Genomic DNA, 20,000 nt, shown 5'->3' with positions numbered 1-20,000 from the left:
TCAGAAAAATTCAGGCTGGAAATGGTGAGCCAGGTTTCCTTTATTTTCTCTTAAATATATTTTCAGGGCAACTCTGCAAATACTGCAATTGCTGTAGATTTAAAATATTTTATAGAGGGTTGAAAACAGCCTGGCTTTTACTATGCAGCAGACTGAACAGTTGTGTAGTCTTAACTAGGATAGGTTGAAAGCATTGGATACAGAATTTAAATGACTTTAAATTTTATTAGGGATCTGTTTGCAAAAAAACCCCAATGAAATTAAAAGTTGGCAAGATGAAGTTTCAGATGTGGGATCTAGAACTGCATATTAGTACATAAGATTGTGTATAAATACTTGGATCTGCATGACAGAAAAATCTGCAGACAGACTGTAGGACTGCACCCTTATTTCTCTCATTTCTCTCATTTCTCATCTGTTATGATTAAGGACCCCCTGAACCCTCTTTTAATCATTAAAAAAGGGTGGATCATTGTTGAATTTATTTTTTTTTCAATTTTCTTAATACTAGGTGTGGTATGCTCATTTTTTAAAGCCTCATCTTCTGCAATCTGGTGGGCATATTACCGTCCGTTTGAAACACACCAAGAATTTGAAATTTTCTAGCTTTTGTGCTTCTAAAATAAAATTATGGAACAGTTCTCAGATGTATGAATAAGGTTCAGACCAAAAGCCAACAGATTCCTTATCTTTTTTAAACATTTTAGTATTTTAGGTTGGTACCGCCTAGGTTTGTGAGTGTTTACTTTGGAATCCTGAGGCTCCTTTTCCTCTCTATCTGTTAGTACTTCAATGCGGATGTTTTTTAATCAGATGTTCGCATTTGAAACTTTAAATGGATGTTACAAATGAGGATTTATCTGGGCATAAAAAAGAACTAGTTTGTTTTAAATTTAAATCACTTTTGGGGGCAAATTGCCATTTAAAACTCCAGATTTTTTAAGACATTTATCAGCCCTGGTGCACAAAAACACTTAAAAAATGCTTATTGAGTTTCCTAAAGTAACCATATTTTGCCAAGTCCTGAATACCCTATTGATTATCCCCCCCTAAAAGTGGCATGAATATGCAGGATGCATGAATATTTTCAGTAAGTTTAGAATTTCTTCAGGACATATGCAAGAGCTCTGCGTGTCTGGGAGCAAGTCTTTGATTTCAGATACAGAGGGAGCCTCTGGAGCGCTGAAAGTCTGCTGGTTCACATCTGCCTACATTTTTTTGAATGGATATAAATGTATATGTCTATATATATTTATATCCAGAAGTCACCAGCAACTTTTTGCTGTGGTGTTTGTGTCTGCAGACAGCGCTTCTCTCCAGCTGATGATACATGTGGGTGTTTAAGTTGTGATGGATCTGGAGTGCTGTGGGCTTCACAGTGTCAGGGGCGAGGTGCAAAACTTTTGGCAGATGTGGTGGGCTCTGCAAAGCACAGTGGTTGTCCAGGAATAACAGGGATGGAGTGGACACAGAAAAAGAGGAGATGGTTCTACGTGATGTGGTCTGAAACCTCAGGTGTGGTCAGGGTTGTGGAGGGCACAAGCTGAGGACCAGGCACAGGGCATAGAGCTGGGAGAATGGAATTATATTCCCAGACCATCCATGCCCTGTGCTGGACATATCAGCGCATTGAGGTAGCTGAGTTGCCTGGGACTGCGTGGGATTTTTTTTAGCTGCTTTTCAGAGAGCATTCTGAGAGCTTCCCGAGGAAGGATTGCAGGAGGTGGCAGAGCATGAAGGGGTAACCCGGCTATGTCTGGCTTTTTTTTTTTTTTTTTCACAGCGAGGGCAAAGTGCATTTCCTTTGAGGAGGATAAGTTCAGAAACGTTAAAAATCCAGACGTTAAAAATTCAAATCTTAAGCTGCTCCGGTGGGCGTAGAGCTGATAAAATGGCGGCACCGCAGGAGCCAATCTCCAACCCTGGGGCCTCTGTTTTTCACAGTGCCAATTTTTGAGCAATTTTGAGGTGTCCTTCGTGGGTGGGTGTTCTCCAGGTTAAGAAAGCCTTTTGTACCTTTATTCCAGAAAAACAGTGTGTGCCTGAGCTCGTGGGGAAGAGCAGAGGCACCCAAAGCTTTCGCTGAGGCCATTCAAGAGGCCTGCAAATATTTCACCCTCTTCCCTCCTGTACAAGAGACGGGGGAGGCAGAGTTTGATTTTCCTGAACAAGCTGAAATAGCCTTTCCTAAAGGAAATCCCTGTGTCCATACAGAGGGGTGGCACAGCTTTCAGTCCTGCTGCTCTAAATGCTGCAAGTTTGTGTGCAGGCAAGGCCCAGGAGAGTTATGGTGGAGCTATTAGGAGGGGAAGTGATTTTTTCTTAGACTGATTAAAATTCTTTGGGCTTTCTGTTTGTTTGTTTTTAAACACCTATTTAGCTTTTAATTAACATTTAAGAGAAGGGAAGCTGGTTAAATATTCAATACCTCCTCCCTTTCAATTAAGGTAGAACAGTACACAACGCGTGATGAGGCCTCTGGGAAGTATGGAAAAATGGAGAAGAGCAGGCTCCTGATTATCATTTTCAGGGGGACAGGAAAGGTGAAACCCATCTGATTATTACTGCCGTTAACAATAATAATGTCAAGATTTTTAAATTTTTTTTTTTAACATCAGAAAGCAGTTTAAAAATGCAATTATTCTTTTAAACCGCGTGTCCTGTCTTTGGCCTTTAAATACCTCAAATTTCCAATCCCATTCTTTACTTATTTCAGGTGCAAGCATGGAGGATTTTCTAATAGGCCTTTTTCAGCTTGGTAGGGAGGCTGCAGATGCTGGGGAAGTTATTCCTCATGCTACATGCCCTAATCTTCATTTTGATGCAGTTCTTTCTGTCCCAGCCAGTCAGCAGCTTCAAACCATGCAGCCCTGGGAGCTCAACCAAGCAAGGGAGAAAGAGCTGTATTGCCACCATACTCCAGTCTCTTCCCAATTCCCTTCCTTCTCCTTGAAAAATCCAGTTACCTTCTGCCTGTGAGCCTCAAAATTGCACATAAAGCACACAGAAAAGGACGCCTTAATGGAAGAAATGGGTTAGGAATATGCTAGTATTTGTAATTCAACAAATTCACACTTCCTAAACGTCAATTCCTCCCTTTTGATTTAGTGTACCCTAATTTATCTGACAAAATATTTTGTTTTGATGGCCATCTAGTTTAAAAAAGGATAATGCTGGCTAAAAAAGTCCCCCAACAAACCCATTTTACATTGTGGAAACCCCTCAAACCACTGCCCAAAAGGTGATGTATTTTTAAGCCTGCTATATCTTCTACTGTGGTGAGACAACTTACCTGTGGAAAATACTTTGTTTTCACCAAATATCCCACAAAAATGATTTTTTTTTTTTTTTAAATCACCACGTTACATAAATGAGTTTTTAAAATGGAATTGCTGGCGCCAGATGCCAGTTGTGTAAATGTATGTTCCTGAATGAGTGGTTGCTTTTTGGCTTTTTTTTTAAGGAATTAAGAGAGAGGAGATGCTAAAATGCAGAGTTATTGGATAGGTTTCGTAAGCTATAACTTCAAGGTTTACTGGATATAGGATTGCATCGATTTTTAAAAACAGAAAAAAATGGTTTGCAGAAAGATTTCTGACTGCATCTACTGCAAGACTTTCCAATTCAACTTTAAAATTAGCCTATTGTGATGACACAATAATTTTTAAAGTAACTGCTGTATGTTGTCCGATGACCTATTCAATGCTATGGATTTTTATTTTCAAAAAAAAGCAAAACCAAATGAAACATCAAAACCCAAGGTATTTTCTCCATGAACCTCTCTTCCAACTACATAAGCATATGAATATATTTATATATATATGTCTCTTGTGATTACTTGTCAGTCGAGTTAATGATGTGTATTTACTGGCTGGACTAAAACAAGAATTAATCCAATTAGTTAAATAATTGGTTATTTACCAAATATTTTCTTAATTATTGAGAGTCCATTTCTACTTCAGCTGTAAATAACTGAAATTCTCCCATCAATTTCAGCTTAAGTAGTATTTTATTATTTTTAAAATAGTTTTTATAGCTTTTATAGAAGATATTCATAGAAATCACAGGAAAAATTTTGCACTTGAAGAGGATAGTGAAAGTAACACCTTTTGTCAGAAAGTTCAATTCAAACTGTCATTCAGGTGAACTTCACAACTTGTGATTTTATTTTTTTTTTAATTTAATTCAATTTGTAGACAAAAAAAAAAAAAAAAGGCTGAAGGAAGTAGCATGCATTTGTCTGGAAATAGCCAAATTCTGTTACATGGAAAATTCTGTGCTATAATATGATTAAAAGTTGATGTGAGCAACCTAAGACAATTGAGTCCCTCAATTGTCTGACCCCAGAGCTGTATCCTTTATATGCAAATACCACTAATGTCAATTTTATCTCAGCTGGATATAAATTATATCCAGTTGCAACACACCCATGCCATGGATCTCTGGAAGATGATAAAGCTGGAGAGATGATGAAGGCAAAAAGGCATTTTTCCTGTGGATTTTGGATCAGGATCCTGCCCAGATGGAGAGCACGGGCTTCCCGTTGAGAGGAGAAGAGATGAGACTGTAGAGAAAGATCTTCCCTGTTCTCTGCCTGCTCCCAGCTGTTCTCTGATAAGAGAATCTTCAAGAGAGGGGTTAGAGGGAAAGGAGGAATCAGCTCAGCAAGAAGAATATCGAGGAGACATCAGCTGTTGTCTGCAAAAAGCCATGCTGTAGGCAGATACTTCACCGAAGTAGAGAAAATATGAATTCACAAATATTTGTGCTATGCACCCAGAAATTTGTAGATAAACCTTACACTTCTTACACTTTCTTTATATTTTTGCCCCTTTTTTTTTCCTCTTCTGTTTCTCTGAAGCAGATGTCTAGTAAGAACAGCACTGACAAAAAGCACTATCAGTAAATCAATAACTTTTTTTTCTTTCTCTTTTTTAAGGAGAACACACACAAGAAACCAATTCACCTCATTCTCTGAAGAAGGATGTGGAAAATATGGGGAAAGGTAAAATAAATAAGGGCCTCTTACATTATAAAACTGCTCTTTGTTTTAATAGAATATGAGGATAATAGGGGGCACTTTTGTTCTGCGCCATATTTTAAGCTTGTCAAGTAACATATGAATAATATATGGACCTTTGGGTGGATATAATTGAGATTAATGCATATATATCAATCAATACATGACACTGTAATATAATACTTTAAAATAATATATTACATTGATTTATATTCATGGCTTTCTGCACAAAATCTATGGTAGGTCTATGCAACACTTTTTTTTTTTTTTTTTAATAAGCGCTAAAATATTTTGTCTTGGAGTAATGAATTGCTCTGCAACTGTTCTTTCAAGAATTATTTATACAGATTATCAAAACCACTTTTTCTCTTTGTTAGAGGAACTCCAGAAGGTTCTGTTTGAGCAGATTGACCTACGGAGGAGGCTGGAACAGGAATTCCAGGTGTTGAAAGGAAACGCGTCTTTCCCAGTCTTCAGTAAGACACAAAATCTGTGGTTTTGGTGTTGTGTGGTGTTGTGGTTGGTTGCTGCCAGGCTGATAAAATGAGACAGGCTCTCAGTTGTGCTGCCATGATCTTGGGCTTAGTTCTGCTGAGTCCAGGTTGGGAAGGGCTTGGATCAAGCTGGAATGGTGGGAGGTGTCCCAGGAGTTGGAATGAGGTGATTTTTAAGGCCCCTTTCAACCCCTGCTGTGGCTTTGCAGCCACACAAGCAGGTCTTTTGTAGAAAAAATACAAAGCTGGATGTTTGTTTTGGCGTGCACTCTACTAGTTTTGATAGCATGGGTTACAGTGAGTAGACAGGAACACATCTGGATCCTCATGGGGTGCGGTGAGGTTGGTGTCTCGGCCAACACCTCGGGGCTTCTGAAGACAAGATACTTAACCCTTGTTTTCAGGACGTTCCTAATACTCATTTTCAGCAGGTTCCAGCTGATGCTGGAGAACTGATCTGGCCTTTTTAGGGAGTAGAAATTCCTGCTTGGATTTTTCCCCTTGAGAGAGGCCATTTGAGGTGGTCCTTCCACCACGGCCGCTGAGCGGGGTGCTGCTGTGATGGAATGTGCGGGGCACATCTCAAATAAAACACAATGAGCACTGAGCAGGGCTTTTGTGAAGCTGCCAGAAGGCTGGGCTGATTGTACAGGGATGTGGAAAAAAACCCCTTGGCTGGGATCTCTTGAACGACACTGGAGCAACGGCAGAAAGATTGTTCTGGGAGAAATCCCACCTAGATCAGGATGATCCCACCAGAAAAAGAGGGAACACAGACAGCATTTTCCTATTTTTCAAAGACAATATGCCTGTCCCCTTTCTGTAGCATCAGATAGGTAAGTTTAGGGAAGGAAGGAAGTGTGAGGACTCTGGGAATGACTCCATCTTTAGCCCGAATATTGAAATATGTAGACAGCTTGATAAATAAAGAACAGTCACTTGACATGATAGAGATATTAATGAAAGGAGTACAACCTCATCCTTCAGAATAAATCCAGTCATTACTTGGGTTTGGGAGTGAGGTAATTTTCAAATAATTCGTGGGGATCAAAATGCTGCTGTGTGGTATTGGCAAAATGGCATCTTGGACTTTTGCCATTCAAGTCTCTTATTTATCCTTTTGTTCTTCTTCAGTAAAATTAATGCTCTGTCTTTGCCATGTAAATAAACACTGCAATTAAACCACATGAAATACTATTCAAATAAAAGAAAAGAACAAGTAGGGCCGACCAAGGAAGTGGTGACTGCTGTATGCTGGCTTGAAAAATATGTGGTTTCAATGTACCACAAAGTAGTGGTCAATTTTCTTCAGGATTAAAATAGAAAACAGATAATGTGCTATAAACCATACCTAGAAGTGACCGTAAAGCCTATTTACAGATTTAGATTTACCAAAAAACCCACCCCTCCTCCACATGCAATAAAACAAGAAAAAAGGGTCTTTGTGTTAAAAAAAAAAAAAAAAAAAAAAAAAAAAAAAAGTAAAATTGGTCAAAGTTGGAGGACAATGAAAATATGATAAAAAAAAAAAAAAAAAAAGGTTTTTTTTTTAAAAAAAAAAAAAAAAAAAAAAAAAAATCAGTGTAAATCGGTGTTGAGGATGTTTTGTCCTCTGTTATATTGCATGTTCTAGCACAAGAGAGGGGGGCTGTTCCAGGCTCTTGCTGTTGGGCTGTTGCTTTAGGTCAGGTATTAGAATGGTATTGGTGTCTTGGGCAAGGAGGAGCCAGGCAGAGGAGTTCTTGGAGATCCAGCTAAAGGAAAGTTGAGGTAAAATTTGAATTGTATCGAAAACTCATCCCTGCTTCAGCTGGGAGGCAGCATGCGAGATGTGGAAGGCAATACTGTTTCTCTCTGGAAGATGCTTCTGTCAGGTTGCCTGCAGTGAGCTCTAGATTCACCTCTTTTGGGTCCTCCACCTGGCACTGAGCACATTTGGGGTGTTCCACCTTCACAGCACCAAGCCACTGCTCACAACAGCGCTGTGCAGTAAATGGTGTTTGGTTTCAGAGCTCTCCTCTCCTTTAAATCACTGTTAAATGAGATCTGAGCTTATTTGCAAGCAGTGCTATGCTGCAGTTTTCTCTGTGGCTTCTTGAACCTGCTTGAAACACGGACTGTGACAATTTATAAAACAGCAAGACCTTGTATTTTTCACATTGCTGTTGTGCTTGAAAGCCGCAGGTGAAATTTTCTTTTTGCCTTTAAGATCTCTCAATGCAGAGATCACTTGAATAAAATAAAATAAAATAAAAAAAATTTAAAAAAATCAGGTTGCATGTAGAAAGTCAAAGTATTTGCTGTCCTGATAGAAATGCAAGCATCTCTGCATGGTGACAGTGTGTTCTCCTGGAGCCCTGCTCTGCTTTGTGCCGTCCGCGTCGGCTGCTCCGCGTTCTGTCCGTCTGCATTTTAAACAATGTGGCAATAAAATGGAGGAGACGCAGCCTGGGTACTTAAAGTATTTAATTTTGTGTTAAGAAAGCTATTTAAATATTCATATCTTTTCTCCTGGGTACTGCTTATGGCTTTGTCTGTGAGCGTTTGGACTCGGATAAATGCTGCCGGAAAAAAAACGCTGTCCCTGCCATTAACACCCCATTTCCACTGTGAGCTTGGACATTTGCTGTGCAGGGCTGAGCAAGATCCCCGAGCTGTTTCTTTGGAGAGGTGATGAGCCCATGAAGAGGCAGCTGGGAGGAAAGCATTGAGGGGAAAAAGGAAAATTTCTCCTTAAAGCCTACTCAGAGTGAAGCTGGAGGACCTCAGTTGCAATTATCAGCCTTTAGTGGTCAGGACAGGGGGCAGTTACCTTTTTTTTATAGTGCATGGTTTTTTGGGGGGGTAGGAAAAGAGGAATTGAAAATTTGCTTTCTTTTTGTTGGCTTATTTTTCTGATCGAGTCAGAGTAGAGGGAATAGGCTTAACAGTTCTTTGGGAATTTAGTGGAAATCTGAAGAACTTCATTGAGATAATGCCACCATGTCCTCTTCAATGAGGTTGTGCTGGACTCCTGAAGGCTTCAGCTTGCCAAAATTTCTCACTCTTTCCCTGTTTCATTGCTCTTTCCCTGCCTCCTTTTCTTTCAAACAACTACTTCTGTTCATCATTCAGAGAAGACAAAGTTCTCTTTTGAGAGGGGGACACAGCTCTGCCCCCTTGTTTTTAATTCCAGGACAGGCTCCTTACTTGAATCAAAATGATAGTTTTTTGGGATGGGTTTTCTTTCCTCTTCCATTTAACAGCCCATCCTTGCACTCTGACATCCATCAGGCAGCTCTTGGAGTTCTCTGGTTCTTCTCAATAGTTTTGTTTATATTCCTCTTTTTCCCACTCACCAACAGGAGTGTTAAGGCACACAAAACATCAGTTAATCTTCAAGCAAATGAAGTTTTGTCTGAAATAGTTGTTTAGGAGGAAAATCAGGGAAGGAGGATCTGCTGGAGCAGGAAGGCTGGCCTGTGCTGTCACCCAGCTGCCCAGGATCTCTCAAAGACTTTCTCCCATCCGAATTCCACTCTTTATGGAGCTCCAGTTTTGTTCAAAGCCGTCAGCACAATGCTACAAACCACAAATCAAACCCTGCATCCTTGAACGCTTTCTCCTCTCACGTGCTGGACATCGCTGTTGATGTCAACAGATTTATGCCAAAGCAAAGAGGAGCTTTCTGCTCTTCAGGGTCTGCAAAAGTTTGACTAATGACTGCAGAGCCCTGCCCGTGCGGGAAAATAGCTGGGAATAAATGCTAGCAACACAAACTTAGCATCCTACATTTGCTGATGGGGGAAGTAGTGAAATCTAACTTTTTTTTTTTTTCTGTTGTCAGTGGTGTCTCCTATTAGATACATATTTGTTAGGTGCATGTTTTAATTCAGTGAAGGACTTCTGTGATGCTTTGTGGTTCCTCAGTAGTGACAGGGCTTGATTTAGCTTGATTGGTGTCAATACTGCCATGTGGTCTCTGTTTTAATTGTTGCACCTACACTTCTTCCCCTCTCATACAGACAATTTTCAAGATCAGATGAAGCGGGAGCTGGCGTACAGAGAAGAAATGGTGCAGCAGCTACAAATCGTAAGTTTACTTTCTCTGATGAAAATGTCTTGATCTGCTGCTTTGTGTTTTTTAGTGCACACCTCAGATTTTTCCTTTGTGAGCCATGCAGATGCACCACTGCCGAGCTCCTATTGCCTTATATTTAGCAAGAGGTAAACATGCAGTTCTCAGCTGGTTTGGAGCCTAATTACCTGGAGATTTACTTTCATACAGTAGCCAGATGTGTCTTCATGTTTCAACTAAACAAAATGTGTCAACTCGACACAGAGAGGTGCTTCTGCAGAGAGGAGCAGGGAGGAGTGAATCAGTAAACTTTGAGCAGTGAAACGTTTCTGCCTAGGGAATCTGCTCAATCCCTCCTTCCCACCAGAAAATAAACCTCAGGATGTGTCTTTTTCTCATTTCAGACACTAGAAGAAGTGCTTAACTCAGCAGTAAAGGATCAAGTTGCCAAAACACAGTTCAGTGCAGGCACACGTTACTGTTGGGTCTGTTGTTTGTTATTTTAAAACCAAGAGGGATTTTGCCTGTGTGCTAGTGCAGCCCTGGATCATCACATCCAACTGTGTTGTTTTGAAAAGATGATGTTCTTAATCCGCTGCAAGCAAAGGGTCTGGAGCATGAGAAGCTGTTCCACACTCAAATAAATGAATGCTTAGTGTGGTTTCAAGAGCAGGGCAAGGTGAGGGTGTCAGCTAATGTTTGCTTTGCTGGTGCTTTCTCTGTGATCAGTCTGACATTGCTCAACGGGGTTTTGTTTTTGAGGCAAGTTTGGCAAATATCCCCATTTCTCTGAATCAGCCCCGTGCTCCCCCATTGAAATTTTCCTCCTGCTTGCCACGGTGCAGAGAAGGCATTGCCCAGCCTCCTGGTGCTGTCATTTTCTAATGGATGGGTTAGGACATAAAAGTAAATTTGAAGGCCAGGATTGTCAGACTTGTGCTCCCATGTTTGGAGGCATTCAGGACTGGCCTTATTTTTAGAGCTTCCACGTGCCCCGTTCCTGCTGACTGCAGAGATTTCAATGAGAGATGGAGGGTGTTTGGAAGAGGTTGTTTGTGGAGGAAACTCAAGTCCAGAATACCTCTGGCTGTTTTTTGCAGCTGGTCTTTTTGCACTCTTTTCCTGTAGTGTGCTCAGCTGTTACTGTGTCCCCCTTTGTGTCCCGATGACAGGCAGGGAGTTTGACTTGACCTGTGAATTTTGCTGTCACAGAAAATTCTAATTAGGATGCCCATCCTGAAAAACATTTCCTCTGCTGCTTTGGACTTGAGGCAGGTGACCAGTTGAATTTTCTGCTGCAAAGAACTTCTAGGCACAAAGTTTATGTGCACCCCAGTCTTTATCTCTTGTGTCAGCTGGACTTGGAGGTAACTAACTCTGCCTCCCAGGGAGAGAATGGATCACCTCTGCCATCCACCTTGTGGCCCTGTGGTGAAGCTGTTTCTGGAACTGGATATCCCAGACCTCCAGCAAGCCAGCTGTGGTGGTTTTCCTGATTTTCTTGGGCAGGAAAAGAAATATGATCAAGTAATTCACACCCTTTTCACTTACTGATTTGTGCTATGGACAGACTAAGAGTCTTTTAATCATTTAACAGAGCTGTATGAACGTACTTACAGAGAATAGTTTCAACATTTAATGTGCTGCACCAGCAACTCAGGACCTCTTCACTCACTACAGATGCCTCAGTTAATTATTACTAATAGAAATGTTGTTGAATCACCAGTAAGTCTTCACGCTCATATTTGTGGGGCAGGCAGTGATCAGTGAGATTGATAAAAATATCTTTGCATGAAAAACCGAGAGACTGCTGCAAATAATGAGTGTGTTTGCCAAAATGGGGGCAGAAACCTTCAGAGACATCTTGGCCAATAACTGAAATGGAGTCAGCACTTTTGAGGTGATAGTCCCAGCAGTGGCTTTAATTCATTCATGGGAATATATCTTGTATGTTTATATCTAGAATTAAGATTAATGAACTGAATGTGGTAATGATAGAACTACTTTGGCCTTCCAGGGTTATTGCATGGATGAATTGGTGCAGAATACAAAAAAAGCGTGTCTGCTTTTGATTTTTTTGTTTAATTGCTGTTGTTTTTTGTTTCTAACTGGTGCCTTTAGGTGTTTTTTTTTTGTACCTGAGATGCTGCACTACTACTTCAATGGGGCTTTAACCTAATTTTCTTGTTAACATAGCAGTACAAAGAGAAAAGCAGAAGCATTTCACGCACACTGAAATTATAATTTTACTTAGACCTTTATAGGTGTATGCTTTTGTAGAACTAAGATCAAAATTTACTGATGTAACTAGCCACAGAACTCGGCCTAATTGCTTTTAAAAATTATTTTACAAAAAATACAGATGCCTAGATTCAGGGTTTTTTTTGGCTCTTCTCACTGCTGAAGATATACAACTTAAATTAGTTCTTCCTGAATATCCCTGGAAAGATTTAAGAGCCATGTGGCTGTAGCACTTAGGGACACGGATTAGTGTGGGATGGGCAGTGTGGGGGAAATGGTTGGATTTTAATATCTTCCAAGGCTTTTCCACCCTAAACGACTCTGTGATTCCCTGATCCCCTGTAACTGTGGGAACCAGAAGCAGGTTTATCCAGAACGATCGTTTCACTCGCCCCAAACTGAGTAATCAGACTTTAAAATAAATTAACCCAGCTTGTTTGCTGTTTCGGAAATATCTTTAATACAAGCTGGGAAAAAAAAATCAACCAATTATGATTCCATTTGAAAACTTCCCAGCGCAAACACCCACTGCAGCCTGACGTGAAGATCATGCCCTGCACTGGCCGTGACGCTTTTTTGTCCCGTTTTTTTGGGGAGATTCTTCCCCGTTTTGGGGGCGGTCGGTGGCAGCGCGGCCCGCGGGTGCCCTCTGCCGGCCGCCGGCCGCCACTGCAGCGGCCGCGGCGCGGTAATCCCGCGCTCAAACTGAGCCCGGCTTAAATAAACCAGCGCTGAATCAGCGGGCCCCGCTGCTCCTGCGGCTCGGGCAGAAATAATAGTAGTCCGTGGCTTCCTGGAAGCCAGGAGTAAGGCTCAGGTCGCTGGGAAAACGGGGTGCGTTCTGTAGTTTTACGTGGTCACTGGGGGATGTTGGGTTTATGCGGGCAGCCTGGCTCGGGGGGCTGCGGGAGCGGCAGGCTGGTGTGTGGCCATTGGTTTTGATGGGAATCACAGAAGGAGTAAGGCTGCAAGCGGCCGCTGGAGGTCACCCAGTCCGAGCTCCCTGCTGGAGTCCCGCGGAGCGCCCTGCTCAGAACAATTCCCCAGGCAGGCTCTGAGCACCTCCAGTGGGGAACGCTCCACAGCCTCGCCATGCAGACTGTTCCAGTAAGGAATTCCTTCCTGATGTCCTGGTGGAACTTCTCGTGTTTCAGTTTTCAGAGTTTTCAGCGTGTCTGAAGCAGCCACTGGGAAAGTTTGCAACCTGTTTGTGCCAGGTTCCCGGCCAAGTGCCAGGAAACAACCAATCATCATATTTTACGAGAAAATGGATCTTAGACCCTGAATGCATTTTTCTCTTGCTCCTCTTGCAAAGTACTGTCTCCCAAATTGGCTGAGTACAGGGCATGTACGTGGAGATCATGTATAAAATACGGATTTTGCATGCGGATCCTGTTGTGCCAGGGAAGGTTTAAACTGGATATTAGGAAAAATTTCTTCACTGTCAAGCACTGAGTTCAGCTGTTCAGGGCAGAGGTGGAGTCCTCATCCCTGGAGGGGTTTAAAGGCTGTGTGGATGTGGCACTTGAGGACATGGGTCAGTGGTGAGCTGGGCATTGGTGGCATGGTTGGACTCAATTATCTTAGAGATCTTTTTGAACCTAGAAGATTCTGAGATTCTGAGGATCATCTGGCTTTTGTTCATGAGTTGTACAGAAAGGGACAGAGAGGAGGAACTGCTGCCCAGCAGGATGGGGGAAACTCTGACATGACACGCATGGTACAGCCTTAGAAGAGCTCACCTGCCTGTAGAGTTTTTAGTTTCTGTCCAATGAGACCAGAACTCATCTGCTGGGACAGCCCAGCACCATAACCAAGTATCAAGTCACCTCCTGCCTGAAACTCTGGATCTGTCTGATACTGTCTTCTGAGCAACTGTGTTAGTGGAACAGACTTTAAAACCATGAACTTTCTTCCTAGCTACTTGGTGAGAGAAAAAGAAGCAGCACTGCCAGCATTATGATTTCCATCCTTTAATGTTTTCATGAACCTCTCTCAAACATGGCCACAGGGAAGCACAACGCCAAGCAGGAAATTTGAGCCTCCTGCAAACTGAGGAACTTTTCTTAATTTTCCCTCAGAGGTGCCTTACAAGTGGTTTGTGGGTTCTCAGGAGGCGTTGGCCTCAGTGGTGACCTGTCCCTCAGGAAAAGCTCCAGTGGTGTTCATCACCCATGATGGTTTAGATCAGGTGATGATCAATCCCACTAATTTTACACTGGGGGAAAAGGTGACAGGTTTTTGAGGTGTGTTAGAAATGTGAAGCACTCAGGCAGGCCATTGTCTTTCCAGATGTGGTGAAAAATGATGGTCTGCTTTTGTTTGGGGTATTTTAATTAGGTTATGCTCCTGTGAACTGCCTTCCTCCTTGCCAGCCTCACTTCGGGCTGATAATAATGTTCAGAGCTCAGAACTGGATCCATCTGGAACTGCTCTGTGTTTTATGGCTTTCTGCTCTCAGTGCTCCTTTAAATCAACTCTGTTCTTCAGAGTCAGGCAATAAAATAAATCAGGAACTATCTCTCTGCAAAACTGATTTCCATCCCTGCATCATCTTTCAGCCTGATCCTTAAAGATGGACAAGGAATGTTTAAAAGAATGGGGAGGGGGAAAAAATCCACCATGTGGTTAATGTTGGTAAATCTTCAGAGGCATGACAGCCTGTTCCTCTGGGTCACAGTGTAATTCAGAAGAGCACCAGTAGCTCTAATTCCCAGTTTACACTGCTTATGGAAAGCTGGTGCTTTTGTACAACTAATGTGTTTATTATCCAAACAAGAAGCACCCACATTTTTGTGTGGGGAGGTCTGGGTTCTCAAAAACAGGGAATGGGAAATGGCAGCGCTTCAGTGCCATTTGTGATCTCTGTGCTTGGCCTGAAGTGGTGCAGCTCAGATTATTGACCTTGGAGAGAATGCAAACAGTTCTTCAGCAGAATGGCTCTCGGATTTCTTGAGTGGCATCTTGTGCTGAAGTGCCTGCTCACAGGCACACACATAATGACAGGTAAAAGAACATTTCTGGAACGCTGTGCCCTGTGTCCTCAAAAGGCTCATCCCTGATTGTGTACAGGAAAGTGAGCTGTTTTCACCAGAATTTTATTTTTTACTGTCAGCTTGCTTCTTCTTTTTTTTTTTTTTTTTTCTTCCAAGAGAGGCAAGCAAAACTTGTATCTTGACAACACATGTGGATATGCCTTGGGTTGATAGGATGGAGCTGTGCCTCTTTCTCCAGTAAATTCAAATGTTAAAGAAAAGGATTCCTTGTAAAAATTTAAAAGAAAGCTTCCTTTCCTTTAAAATCTGCAGAAATTCTGGTCAAAAATGGGTGTGGATGTACAGGGAGCCACAAGCCAGCCTCAGCTACTGCATGAGTGCAAAACATTTTTTCTAGGCAACACAATGTAAAATCGTGTACCTCGCCAGAGATGGGACGCAGAGGTGAAGCCTCTAAAAGAGGATGATGTGCTGAAGCTTCTTTGATATCTGAGTGTGTATAACAGGGATCAGACAGGAACTTCAGAAAGGATTCCCCAGTCCTATCCATCACCTGTGCTTTGGTTCAAGTGGTGGGGCAGGCTCCAGGCTTGCTGACTGGGCTCCTTCCAGGTGGAATAAATGGGGATGTGTTCCAGGAATGCACAGGGCACTGTGCTCCTGTTCCTAATGGGTACCAGGACTAGACTGCAGTCAGTCTGTAGGAATATTGTCCATATTATAAATATATTTAAATATGTCCATAGTGTCCATATTGCACTTTTCTTGGAGTTTCTCTTCAGATCTGCTCTCATTGTGTTTCCCACTAACATGGACCTGGTTACAAAAACTGGGTTTTTTGATGCTTAAAACCCAACTGCCTTCACTTTTGTTGTTTCTGTGCACCCTTTGAAAGGGTGTACAGAAATGCACCTTTTTGCCAGGACGAGCCCTAAATCCTATTCCACCACAACATCGTAGTTACCAAATGCTCTGACGATGACAGAAATAGAAGATGACATTGTAGGTGATTTAACTCATGGAGAAAGTAGTCATTTCCCTGCTGAACACCCACCTCTCCCACTGCCATCAATTACCAGGAGATCAGGTAAAACAACACACGTTAGAAAGACGCCAAATATAGCGGAGAAGTGGATTAAGAACAGTTAATTTCTGACAGAATGTACCCCGTTGTATTATCTAGGTCAGTACAGCCTGGGAGATGTCCTATATAATTTGTGGCCATGCAAACCCAAGTTGGCCTTCGTGAGTGGGAGAGAGGCAGGAATCAGCAGCTGAGGCACCACAGCTCCCAGCTGGAACGTGCTGATTTTCTCGTGCAGTTTGTTTGTGGCTCCCTTTTGCATCCCATCCACGTCCAGGGGTGATCAGGGAAGCAGCTGCTCTGCACCCCCCTCTCTGCTGCAGCTTGGGAAGGAGTTTTGCAGCCTTTGCAGGCACCGTGTCCTGAAGGCAGCTGTGCCTGGGGACATGGTGGAGGGGACAGCTCTGTTTCCTAGGGAGCATCTTCTGCCAGGGGAAGGGATCATAAGAGTAGTCAGACACAACACCTGGAATCTTGGTCTTTTCTGGTCATCAGTGGTTCGTGCACACACATTTCCCCTTTTCCAGGGCTGTGTATGGGGGAAGCAGCGTGCCCCTGTGAAAGGCTTCTGCTTTCATTCAGACAGACACTGCTCCTTCCTGGGGCTGCTGCTTTCAGCCAGATTGACCTCCTTTCCCAATAAATGAAAGGGCTAGCTCTCGAGCTTCAAAAGACCCTCTCTTCCCTTTCATCCTGATCCTTCCCTCCTCTTTTTCCTTATTAAGTCTCTCAATGTCTTTGCAGACACGATGCTTTACCCCAGCCCAGAGGCATGCTGGGCACAATTCACACAAACATCCTCATAGTGGATGGGCATAATGTATTTAAAATAATTATGGGCGTAATGTATTTAAAATAATGATGGGCGTAATGTATTTAAAATCAAAACAGGGATGTACAGGAACATGTGGGGTCAGTGGATACGGACGTAAATTCACTGTGTCTAGCTGTGTGGGGCAGGTTGCTTGAACTCTCTACATTTGCCCATCTGTTCCTTCTGCTGTTTGTGCAGGCTAAGGCCTTGATCCTGACTTCAGGTGACATAATTGTCAGCTTGCAGTGACATATTTGACATTATTTGTGAGCACATTCTGGAGTGCCTGGCAGCAGAAGAAGGTCAGCTCAGTGTGCAGCAGCACCTAGGAGTGCAGGGACAGAGAATTTTTTGATCTCCCAGCCTGAATTCCTCCAGTCCCTCCAAAAGTCGTCATCATCAAAGAATTTGTAGCCACTTGGATTCCCAGCTATGGGGAAATCTCAGAGCAATTTAGTTTTGTTGCATTCTAAAGGCCCAGCACTGCAGAAGAGCAGCCCTGTAATGTATTCCCTCTGGCCAATGAGCACATCATCCCACTTTGTTTCTAAATATAACTGTGTTCCCTAATATGCCCATGTTCTCTGTTTTTCTTTAATTATTTGTTCCACTTCAGTGGCTTCCCTTCAGATTGGTGCAAGTTGGAGATAACTATTATGAACTTCCTAATTAGGGGGATATAAATACACGAAGTCTCACGCTCCCAACCTGCTGTATTGTGGCTGTGCAGGGATCAGTGTGCATTGCCTGATCTGCCACAGACAGCTGACTTCATGATCTCACAGTTCAGCCTCTGACATAAACAAGGCATCAGCATGCATCTTTTACCCCAAATTTTAAGATTCTATCCGTTGTTTTAATTCTGGCCATTTTTTACTTTTATTTCTGCTTCAACCTCCCTGAGGTTTCATAAAGAGCTGAACCTTTGTATTTAAGGTGTTGTTTCCTACAATTCCTCCCCATTTTCAGGAAGGAAAACAAAACCTTTCATTTGCAGGGATTTCCAGCTTGGGTGTTTCGTTAGCCAAACCTTGGCTTGAGCAGTGTCTCTGTTTCTGTGTCATTCCAGATTCCCTATGCAGCAAGCTTGATCAGGAAAGAAAAGCTCGGTGCACACCTCAGCAAAAGCTAAAGGTGAGCTTGTGAAAAAGAGACTTCATTCCACTTGACCTGGCTGCCTGTGCTCCTCTGCAGCCCCTGCAGGAATTGAGAGGATTGTTCTGTTGTTTGAGGTGGCTGGTTCTGGCCCCAAAGCCCTCTCTGTGCAGGTGCTGAGCTGCAGTCTAAAGCTGATAAATTACATCTGGCACGAATTACGAGGCTTCGCTGCGGTGGGATGTAGTGCTGGGAGCTGACCCATGGGTCCTGCAGTGACAGGACAAAGGCTCCAATCTGGGAGCTTTAAATTAAATATTAGGAAGAAATTCTTCCCTGTGAGGGTGATGAGGCCCTGGCACAGGGTGCCCAGAGCAGCTGTGGCTGCCCCATCCCTGGAAGTGTCCAAGGCCAGGCTGGATGGGGCTTGAGCACCCTGGGATAGTGGAAGGTGTCCTGCTCATGGCAGGGGTAGGATGAGAGGATCTTTATGGTTCTTTTCAACCCAGACCATTCCATGGCTCTTAACTGCCTGAGCTTGTGCTTTTCCTGACCCTGAAAAGTGTCACCAAGGTCAACGTACCTTCAGTGGAAGGAGGGAAACACCTTGGCATTCAGAGTGCAAAAAAAAAGGTAGGGAGGAGTTTTTCTGCCCTTAATGGAACTCCTTTAGCTCCAGGAAAAAGCAGTATATCAGCATATTTTTGGGAGCCTCACAGAACCCCACCGACTGTGCTTCCATAGTTCAGTGTCCTACAGAAGGTAATTATCCTGCAGGGCCTTCCTAAACCAAACACTACATTTTTCAGGTCTGTGTATTAGAGGGGTTCATTTAGTAGAAAAACCGCCTCCATCATCAGTGGCTTGGGAGATTCCAGTTTTGGGTGCTGAAGTATTAGCATTTAAATGACATTCTCTTGGTTTTTTTCCTGGTGAAACAAGAAGATTAGGGATTGGAGACAGATGCCAAAAGCTGGTAGCCCTGCTACTGTGTTATGCCACAAAATCTGGCTTGTGGATTCGCTAAAAAAATCCCCGAGGAGAAGTAGGGGGATTAGAAAAAGAAGAGCTACTCATACACAGAGATCTCAGTAATGCACAAAATAGAGGTATTCAAGAGAGTCTGGGACATCTGTGAAGGGCTTGATAGAGGAGATGACAGAGGTTTGCCTGAGCTGTAGAAGAAGCAGATTCTTGAAAACAAAAGCAGTAGGAGTAAGTACAGAGTAACCAGATAACCACAATCTGTGGCCCGCTGAGACCAGGAGATTACTCTCAGCACCGAGCTGGTCTCTTTTGGCTCTTGTGCACACTCACACACTGACTGCCAGCGTTTTCCAATCGAGCTCGCAGCAGTGTGAGCGCTGATTTAAAACAAACCCAGCGGCATTACTACCCCGAGTGGCGCAGCCTCCCCCGGCCAGGAGCAGCTCCTGCCCCAGCGCCTTGCCCGCAGCGCCAATAAAAACCTGCCTGAGGATGGGTGCACAGGAGGAGAGGAGCACTTTGCTCCCATCGCCGGGCTTCCCGCAGCTCCCAGTCGCTGCAAGGACGGTGCTGGCATCCCAGCATCCCGGCACGAGCATTCCCTGCGCCTTTGGCGAGGGCGGGAAGGATGGATGCGCTCCTCAGGCTGCTCCAGCTTCCAGCGGGGATGAAAACGGGGATGTTCCCTTGCAGCCCCGGTGCTTTTGAAAGATTGGCTGCTACTTAAGTGCTAAGCTGGACCAGCCAGGCGGAGAAGCGCGGCTGTGTTGTGCAGAAGGAGTTTCGTGCCCTTGATGTGCCAAGAAGGAAAAGTCTCCTCGGGATGAAAGGTGTTTGCACATCCCTGCCCGCGCAGCGCTCCCAGCCGCTTCAGACTCTCTGTCTGGCAGAGCAACCCCTCAGTTCCTGCCCTCTGGTCCTTCCCACAGCAGATGTGGCTGCGTTCGATCGCACTGCAGGCAGTTAAAGTTCGCACTTCATTATTGCCAATATTTCCATGTGACCCCGCAGGTGCTCTGTCAGTCTCAGGGGATGCCGCTAGAGCAGGTGACCTACGTGTGTCCCTTTCCCAGGGCCTGTAAATAAATGTCATAATTCTGTCACTGTCTCAAATTTTGGCTTAATGTTGATAACACTTTCTCTCTCTCTCTCTCTCTTTTTCTCCTTTTTTTTTTTTTTTTTTTTTTTTTTTTTTTACCCCCAGAAAAAGAA

General features: G+C 43.3%; 1 protein-coding gene across 1 annotated transcript in view; it reads left to right on the top strand.

Annotated features, from left to right (window-relative positions):
- SKOR2 (SKI family transcriptional corepressor 2) overlaps positions 1-17,838 on the top strand; it is a 23,599-nt gene extending 5,761 nt beyond the window's left edge. Inside the window, 4 exon segments of the mRNA XM_041464121.1 lie at positions 4,940-5,005; positions 5,398-5,496; positions 9,519-9,586; positions 17,776-17,838. Coding sequence (XP_041320055.1) covers positions 4,940-5,005; positions 5,398-5,496; positions 9,519-9,586; positions 17,776-17,838 — 296 coding nt within the window.
- Positions 17,839-20,000: the final 2,162 nt, after the last annotated feature.

Source organism: Pyrgilauda ruficollis, unplaced genomic scaffold, assembly GCF_017590135.1.
Source record: "Pyrgilauda ruficollis isolate IOZ18807 unplaced genomic scaffold, ASM1759013v1 scaffold170, whole genome shotgun sequence".
NCBI classification, from domain to species: domain Eukaryota; kingdom Metazoa; phylum Chordata; class Aves; order Passeriformes; family Passeridae; genus Pyrgilauda; species Pyrgilauda ruficollis.
The sequence above is the reverse complement of the archived record's forward strand: the minus strand, read 5'-3'. Positions and strand labels throughout refer to the sequence as shown.